The sequence below is a fragment of the Phaethon aethereus genome (genome assembly GCF_964289735.1).
Source record: "Phaethon aethereus genome assembly, chromosome: 1".
Taxonomy (NCBI): Eukaryota; Metazoa; Chordata; class Aves; order Phaethontiformes; family Phaethontidae; genus Phaethon; species Phaethon aethereus.
In genome coordinates, this window is record NC_138575.1 from 124,177,836 (window position 1) to 124,187,091 (window position 9,256).

Genomic DNA, 9,256 nt, shown 5'->3' on the forward strand with positions numbered 1-9,256 from the left:
ATCAAGGGGCTGTGATGAAGCAGCTGAGGGAGATGTTCTCCTTTCCCTGCTGGCACAGAGCTATGGGGAGTGTTTCGGGCGCTGCCTTCTGCCTCTTTTCTGGGGGATCTCCTGGTCTCCAATATGCGCCAGAAATCCAGGTGCCCGAGTGGCAATCTGTGTGACTCCACCTGCGTATATTTTTTTTCCTAATGCATAGCTGGGATGTACTTGGATATTATGGAATATAATGTATTTTTCAGATGCTGCTCTTTAATTAATGGGGAAGAGACTGAAACTCAGCCAGTGCAGCCTGACGAGTAAGCAAGTAAATCATGCCCACCTTTGTGCACGTGAGTTTGGCACCCCGGAGGGCAGGGCAGCCCGAGACCTAGGGGCAGGTCCCCAGGCGGTGGTCGGCGAGTTTCCCAGGGGACTGCACTGCCCATGTCTGGGCTCGGACCCTCGGCGTCCCTCCATCCTGGGTGTGCCCCTTGTCCTTGCAGCGCAGGGGTTGCAGGAGACCGACACGCAGCCCCTAGAGCCAGGGGTCAACCTGCCTCCAGCCTTTCCATGTGCTACTTGGGCCAGAAATTCCCATCTGTAACGCAGGAGGCAGCCTAGCTTTGCCCCCTTGAGGGTGTTTTTTGACACTTTGAGTGGATACACAGTCCTTTTAATTTGCAGAAATCTCTGATGCGTTACTAATCACCAGTTTGAGGGGAGCTCATTAGAGACATCGTCAAGTGAAAAAGATTGTCATTGCAGCACTTGTGATGTTAGAAGTCAAAAAGTTCTCCCCAGTAAAATGACAGAGCAATGCTTAAAGTAACAAGGCCTTGACATCTCCTTCCTAATGCCATATATCCTACCTACTGCGGGAATGATGCTCACTCAGAGCATCTATTTTGGCTAGCAAAAATCCTGTGTGCCTTAATGTTATTTATGTCTGTTTTTCTCCATAGCTCTTTTTGGTCAGGATTGTGATTTATGTTGTTTTTCTTCCAGCTACGCAAGAGATTCTTTGACGGATTACAATATCAGCAAACTCCAACTGGAGAAGAAGAATGACAGCTAAGAGACTTAAACCAGACTTTTCACCATCCTGGAAAGGAACTGGCTGCCAGTATTTGGAGGTTTTTTAATGCTCTACCTCCCTCTGCTGTTATCAGCAAGAAGTTCCCCGACAATGGGAAAACATGTACTTGCGGCTTCGATTTCGGTGCTTTCGCTCCTGGCAATGATGGGAGACGCGGACAGTAAAACAGACGGTTCTTTCATGATCGACTCCGATCCCAGCCGCTGTATGAGGCATCACTACGTCGACTCCATCAGCCACCCCTTGTACAAGTGTAGCTCAAAGGTAAGGACTTCCCTCACCCCTTCGCAGCAGGGTGCAGCATCAGCAGAGTTGTTAAAATGAACCGTTTTGGGTGATTTTCTCTGCGCAGGTTCCTTGCTACCAAAATCCAGCGTGCAGAGACATACAGATGTAGAGACATCTGAGTGTGTACATCAGAACTGGGGCTGGAGAGAAAGGCTCCTGACTCTCTTTTCACCTTTTAAAAAAAAACACACCATGATGGTAAAGCTAACGTGCAGTAAATGATAAGATTCAAAGGAGGACGTTGGGGTCTCAGCCGCCAGTGCCAAGGAGATGGGCTAGTTTGGAAGTTTAGATCATCCCAGTTGCTCCCTCCTTCAAGTGGGTCTTTAATCCGGACTATGTAAATTTATAACTCTCGAGGTGAAGTACTGAGATAAAGAAACAAGCTGTAAAATGGTAACGAAAAAAGAATGTGAAAAATCATTGCTAATTTCACACCCCCACACCCCCACACCCCCCCCATTTAGTTTCAAGGCCTTTCTTTTCATGCAGAATTACAACTGGATGTTTACTGTAGGGCTTGGGAGCAGAAGGAAATACAAGATTGCCTTTTATTTGAGATTTCAAGCCTGAAAAATTTTGTGTCAAAATGGTTTAGCAGCCTGTGCGTGTAGCCTACAGTCATTTATTTCATTGTGTGGAGAAAAAGAACGGGCAGAAACAATGGGAAAATCCTTGCTGGTCCCTTTCGTCTTGTCCTAATTTGTTCCAGCTGAGTTAACCCAGCGCGTATTCAGATGCACAGTCTCTGCTTGGACAACCCCTCTGTCCTGCGGAAAATGGCTTTGCCGTGTGTACCCACGTCCCTGGATTAACGAAAGGGAACAACCGCCAGCACCAGTGCTGTTGCCGGCCCTGTGTCGGGGAAGAGGACGATGGGAGGCTGGTGGGAGGTCAGAGGCTTTTTCCCTACTGCTCTTGAGCTCAAGCAGTAAAATCGTGCATGATTTGTGGTTCAGGAGAGGTCTTTTGTTTTGCTTTTAGCTAGACTAGACCTTCTTACCATCTGTGAAACATCCAGCATTAACGTGCAGAACTGCAGAGATGCATCTGTTTGTTTGTGAAATGCTGATTTTATTGCGGTTGACTCCAGTGCAAGGCAAAGGTGACAAGTATGGGTGGAGTGGGTGCTTTTTACGTCCTGGCAGGGGGTGGTGCTAGCAGCCCTCACCTCCCACGGCAATCCGGATCACCCATTACGCCTGAGAAGCCATAGCTACCATGAGGGTTTGGTCCAGGAGGGCGATGCTCCACCCAGCTGGCCAACGCTTTTGGCTCCTTGCCCTGCCAGATAGCAGGAGTAGCTGCAGTACATAACGTAGGCAACATCGTAGGTAGCCCCCAGAGGCCCTTTGGTCTCCAGGTTTGGGTAGGATCCACCTTTGCCCCTCTACAGGCAGAAGAGCAAATGGGCAACAAGGGGTAACTTCACTAGGACAGTGAGAAACGCAGAGTATAACCGCCCTGGGCATGCTGCCTCAGGCAAAAGAGGATAAACACAACAGGTCCCAGCCCCTGGGGCAATTCAGTCCTGGAGGATGAAGGATGGGGCTTCTCTGACCCGGGGACAAAGGGATCTCATGTTCTGGTCCCTCCTGTGGACCATCACCCACCCACCTCCATTCCCCATCTGCAGTGGATTCCCACAGCACAGCTTTGCCTCCGCTTGACTCCACATCACCGCCAGCTTCCAGCAGCCACCACTGCAGCCAAGCCCTCCTGCCCCCGGGCCAGCCGGGCACTCGCCGTGAGGCTTCTGCCCCGGCACTGCCAGACCCATGGGACCCACACGCTCCTGCCTGCCCTGCAGCCAGCCCATGCTTTTCTTCCCTGCTCAGGGCATTGCTTCCTACACAGTGCAAGGGAGGGAGGGAGGGAGGGAGGGAGGGAGGGAGGGAGGGAGGGAGGGAGGGAGGGAGGAAGGAAGGAAGGAAGGAAGGAAGGAAGGAAGGAAGGAAGGAAGGAAGGAAGGAAGGAAGGAAGGAAGGAAGGAAGGAAGGAAGGAAGGAAGGAAGGAAGGAAGGAAGGAAGGAAGGAAGGAAACCCGACAACAACTCAACTTCTTAGCATCCCTAATGACAGAGCAAAACAATCAGGCCTTTAGGAGTGGGGCTGATGGAAATGAGAACAGGGAAGGCATCGTAATGAAAACCATATTATTTCACAACTGAGCTTTGAGAAAAAAGCTGTTGACATAAACATTTGTAACTCTGACAGCAAAAAAGTCCATGAGTTTTCTTAAATCAATTCTTAAATGGAAATCATGTTTGAAAATATTGTTCACATATCTTGGCTTCCCAGATTCCACAAAGGATTCAAGAACAGTTTTTTAACAATACTGTAAGTTGTATGGACTTTCTCATGAAGTGGAAAATGAAAACAGTTTCCATACAAAGCAAAATAATTTTGACATTTCCTAGAAAACTTCTCTCTGTTTGTTAAATCAAGCTCTTTTTTTTTAAGGTCTCAGGGATCTGAATCATCCTGCTAGACATATGGCTTCTGTTCTGGATCTAGCATATAAACACAGACCAATATTAGACTTGCTAATGAAAATTAGACGCAATGTCTGTTCCTATATATATAGTGATAAAATATAAACAAGTCAAAAAAAGGAAGGTTCTGAGGGAGTAACTGTGGGAATTGTGGTACCTCTAGCTTCCACTGAGTTTCCATTGTGAAGCTGGGACTGACAACTGATGTCAAGCAGAGACTTTGCCCTTTTTTGGCGTGATGTGTTGGTTCCACCAAGCCGTCCTTTTTCACTCCGTATGTTTTCCCTTTTAGTGCAGCATAGAATTACAGAAGTTAAAAATGGCTTCAGAAATTGCAAGACATATTACGTTTGCTGTCTGTCTTGGTTAAAAAAAGATTATGTCCACCGTGCTTCTCTGTGGAGGCTGCCAATTATACCCACATGGGAAGTAGTTTTGTTACATTTGGAAACGTCCACCCAATATAATCTAATCATTAAAATCCCTCTTGCTTGTGACCTCAGACAGATGTTGAAAACAGGTTTCCAAAGCCTTCGGAAATTTAGTCCATTATATTAACAGTATGTACAAAAGAGACACAAAGGAGGGATGGAACAAGGTCATTTGTTCCTGAAAACCAGTGTTTTCCTTTGACATCAAGGCAATGTTCGTGTCAGGTCATGAGGTACTGTCTCTCCTGACCATAGTGCATTCTGCCTGACCTCTGTCACGGAGATCCACGGGTCTTTCGTGTGCTGGATGGCCTCGCCGCTGCAATCAGAGCCTCCTAAATTACAGTACCGGCTGTGACAAGTGCTTCCTCCAGATGTGCCAGGAGAGCGCTACCACTGACAGCCTCACACCAAGGAATCCAGCCCAGAGACACACGGACCAGACGAAGAAAGATTTAGCAAATGTTTGAAGAGATTTGCTCGTGAGGTAGCTCAGGAGATTTTCAGTGGTGCCTGCTTGCAGCCAGGCCACGGATGCCGTGTGAAAGCCTGCTCTCACGCACCTCAGGACCTCTGCTTTTGGGCCTCAGCTTGCTGCTGAGGGGGGCTACAGACACCGTTAATATCAAACCGCTTCACAACTTCCAAATTTCCCGAACATGGCTCGAATGACCGGAGCCAATTATCGCCTCGGATTCAGGTTGCTCTCTGTCGTGGCCGTCCAGACACCTGTGAGACTGCTGGCTTCAAGTAAGAAAGCCAGTTTTTGCCCAGCTGCTCATACACGCGAGAGCCCCACGGTTCCCACGCGGTAGCGCGCCGTGCTTCCGGATCCAGCATCGCAAGGTGACAGGCACAGGCTCACATGTGCGGGGGACAAGGGGAGCCAAGACGCACGCGTGTCAGGTTCTAAAGTACCCACACGTTTTTACTATATATACCCCCACTGTGTTACTGCGCTATGCCACCATATCATTGCTAATTATTTAGGCGATAATCTCTATTGCGCTATAGTATACGATGCAATAAGCAGCTGCTGCGATTGATGAAATGGCAAAGCAAAGCTTTTAAAGTACATGCTATTTCCAGCTCATTTGCACACCTGTCAAAATCCACTGGTGCTGTTCTGGATTTATGAGGAGGAGGAGGTTAAATTTTGTTGAGGACTCGGGTTAGTCCAGAAGTTTAGAAAGCTATCAAAATGCAAAATCTGAATTTTCTTTATCCTGCAAGCTTCACTTGCTACCCATGGTGCAGTGCCATTTGTAAAAATTTACTCTGTAATGCAAAACCAGAGCATAAAACCAACACTCTGTGTAATTTTACATGATATGAATGCGACCATACTCTTAACAAAAAACTAAGTAGCCAGCAAAATTTGAGATTAAAGTTAGAGTCTCCATAGAATAAAACATGTTTTTAAAGACAAGGCTTGCTAAGCAATTTTAAATGCAGTTGCATATTGGAGAAATATTGACTGTTTTTTCTTTAGAAAGCTTGCTGTTCTTAAGAAATGTATTGAGACACAGATATTGGTACATTAGGTAATTCTGCCCTATAATTACATTGCCGCAACTCTTCTGTAGTCCTTAACCCTATTCCTCAGGTTTTGGGTTTTTTTCACTTGGTGTTTCTGAAAGTACCTGCAGATACAGGAGCAGGTATGTACCATAAAAAGTCTGGTAACAGTATCAGAAGTGACTAACCACTCCAGCTTCAGAAGCATCAATCAACCATTAGAAATCACCTCCACCATACAGCAATGTGTGCTGTCACACTTGGGCTGAAATCACAGAGTCATAGAAATGCTAGCTGGATGGGACTCTGGAGGTCCTCTGAACCTCCAAAAAAGCAACTTGTGGCCATTGCACGTCCCCTATTGCCACTCCTGAGGAGTGTTTTGCTCCGTTATCTATGCAACTCCTCTTTGAGCAGCTGCCAGCTGCTGTTGGATTGCGCCTCACCCTCCTCTTCACCAAACATTTGGGAATAGCCTGTGACAGAGCGTGCACACAGCCTGGTGAACTGGTCAAAGTGGGGGACCTAACAAGAGCTGTCAAGGTGCTGGGAAGGAAACTTTTAAAAATGTGGCGATCTGCTGTCTTTCCTTTGCAATACATTATCGCTATTCATCAGCTGCCTGCTTGTCACTATGGGAAGTGAGCTTTGTTTACCGAGGGACAAAAGTGGATCTTCATTTGTCAGTAACGGGGTGCTAGTGCTGTAATGACTGTCCCTTTCCCTGTTCTCATCTACACTAAAGACACTGGTATTAAGGAGCTTGACGTAGCTGGTATGTCTAAAGCCAGGATGTGGCTCAACAGTACACTGAAAATTCCTTCCCACCATATTACTACTAAAAGCTGAAGTGAATTTGTTTATGAATAGACAGCATCACAGGAAGGGGATCATGCATTTATTTATACTACAAATCACGAAGGATGGCAAATCTATTGAAGAGCCACAAGAACCCATCTCTTAATTTAACTGAGGGACAAGGTGGTACCAATCCCAGATCGGCACCTATGATGATATCTTCCTTGTGATCTGCCTGTGTTGATGGAATTGTGCTTGTTAATATATTAATACATTTCCAAGCAAACCATTTAGCATGCGAGTACTCTTGGAAGAGTAATTTTTAAGCATTGTACAAAATATTTTCCTTATGGAAGATCAGCGCCTTTCCCATGGACAGTTTATACCAGGGATATTTGCTCTCTCTCTTTCTCTCTCATCTTTCCTCATGACTCTGACTAAAGAGAAGGTTAAACATTTGACATACTTGCTTCCAAGACTTGGAGATTTGCAGTCAATAGATCATCTGTAGTGAAAGAATCTCAGAAGTGTTTAATGTTGTAAAATATTTTCCTATCCTTTTAGATTGTCTGGAAAAACCATGAGATATTTGCAGCATGGTTAAAATGTAATTTTCTTCTTTGGTTATAGAATAGACTTATGACTGTTTTACTACCTACCTTCTGACCTCTGACACATTTTGACCTTGTTGGGATGATAAAATAAGTTAATTTTGAAGTTTGTGTTGGTTAATGAGAATTAGCTGATCTGGACTTAAATAATATTTCATTCCCCGTGAAAGTATAAGAGTTTGTTTAAACTTGTCCAACATCTGTTATCAAGGTGATAACAACTATTTCTAACCACTTGATTTCCTGAGCTATAGAAGATCCGTTCCATGTTTTCTACAGTGCTTAGGAGACTCCATCCACCTTCTCTGCTCAACAACAGGTTGTTGGGAAGAGAAGCAGGTGACTCGCCATGGGCTTCCCTTCCTTAGCACCTCTCTTTGTGCAAGTTACCTTGCTCTAGTCACAGATCAGTCGGTGAACTCAGGAGGAAAAGAGCCCTGGAGCCTGCACTGCTGTCGGAAAATCTCACTGCTGAACCCTCATGTTTGGCAAAGAGTTCATACTTCTTTACATTTTCACTGCCTTACACTGTGCAGTGCATTTTATACAGACACAGCTCATGCAATTATATATATATGCACAGATATAATTGCAAACACCTATTCAAGGCGATCTTTGTTGAAGGAGCTAGAAACATACTTCTTTAGAAGCAATAAAATGAGCATCTTCCTTATACTTCTACTTTATATGTCTATATATATAAGCATTTGAGACATTCACTGGCCCTGAGGACCAGTTCTGCTGATTACTAGTATATATACTCAAAACAGTGGAAAGTACCCAACTGAAGTATCAGTCTGACTGATGATTTAAGGGCTCGGCTGCCACAAATCTTGGATCAGCAAGTCACAGTCACAGTCACCGTGCCTGGAAAGCGGGTCCGGCTGCCACCATTTGGAGCTCCAAGGTCAGCTTTCAGCAGACCAGTCCCCGTAGTCCTTACTGGTGTTGGTGCTCGGGGCTCCGGGAGGAGACTCCCTTTTCCTCCTGCCCGCGTTACCCCCTCCGCTCTCTCAGGCACAGCTCGGGGGCAACGGGCTCTGTGGGGCTGGGTGCCCTCTCCCAGCTGGGCAGGTGCAGCAAGCGAAGAAAGACCAGCCAGACTGGAAGGCGGCACCCGTCTGCCAGTGGTAGCTGGGTGCCGGCAGCCACGGGAGCGCGTTTCCTAACCCGTCTCTCTCCCTTCGCAGATGGTGCTGCTGGCTCGCTGCGAAGGGCGCTGCAGCCAGACGTCGCGCTCGGAGCCGATGGTCTCCTTCAGCACCGTCCTGAAGCAGCCTTTCCGCTCCACCTGCCACTGCTGCCGGCCCCAGACCTCCAAGCTGAAGGCCATGCGGTTGCGATGCTCGGGGGGCATGCGGCTCACTGCCACCTACCGCTACATCCTCTCCTGCCACTGCGAGGAGTGCAACTCCTAGGGACCCACCCGCCACAGCAGCGGGGGGACCGGGGTGCTGCTGTCGGCCGGGGAAGGCTCCCAGGAAGAAACCCGAGGTGAGGCCAACGCTCCCAGCGTATGATTGCAGCGAGGACAGGACTAACCAGGCTGGATGGGATCTGAGAGCTAAAGCATAAAATATGCTGGGACCCTGGATGGTGCCGGGACCCTGGATGGTGCCGGTACCGAAGTGTGGGTTGTGACAAAGGAAAAGCACGAGGACTTGTTTTTAAGAAGCCTTTCTTTTTTTCTGAAAGGATATTTTTGTGAGTTTCGTCTTCTTCAGGCTCAGCTCTGACTACAGAGAGGTGCTTTTACTTTAGGCCAAGGGCAGAGGGGGAAAAGAGAGGAAGGTCAGCTGGATGACAGCGCTGCGCTCCGGGAGTTGGTGTTCGGACAGAGTATGAGCACCAGCTCCCACACACAACCTCTTAACCTATCAATTTATTCTCCTAGTTATATTGGTCTTCAAATTAAACTGTGCTGTTGGCAAAGGTTATCTGTTACTGATCTAGCAGCCAAGCCTGGAAAACTTTAACTGTCGTTTAGCAGAAATTACAAATAAATCATTGAAAAGTGAACTGGATGTGAAATGTAGC

The 9,256-nt window shown here is 47.0% G+C and overlaps 1 protein-coding gene across 1 annotated transcript; it reads left to right on the forward strand.

The window, feature by feature from the left end:
- Positions 1–1,123: 1,123 nt before the first annotated feature.
- On the forward strand, positions 1,124–8,637 carry NDP (norrin cystine knot growth factor NDP; the record flags this gene model as incomplete). The annotated part of the gene is made up of 2 exons (XM_082013122.1): positions 1,124–1,342; positions 8,410–8,637. The coding sequence occupies 2 exons, from the start codon at positions 1,124–1,126 to the stop codon at positions 8,635–8,637; spliced, it is 447 nt and encodes a 148-aa protein (XP_081869248.1).
- Between the last annotated feature and the right edge of the window lie 619 nt (positions 8,638–9,256).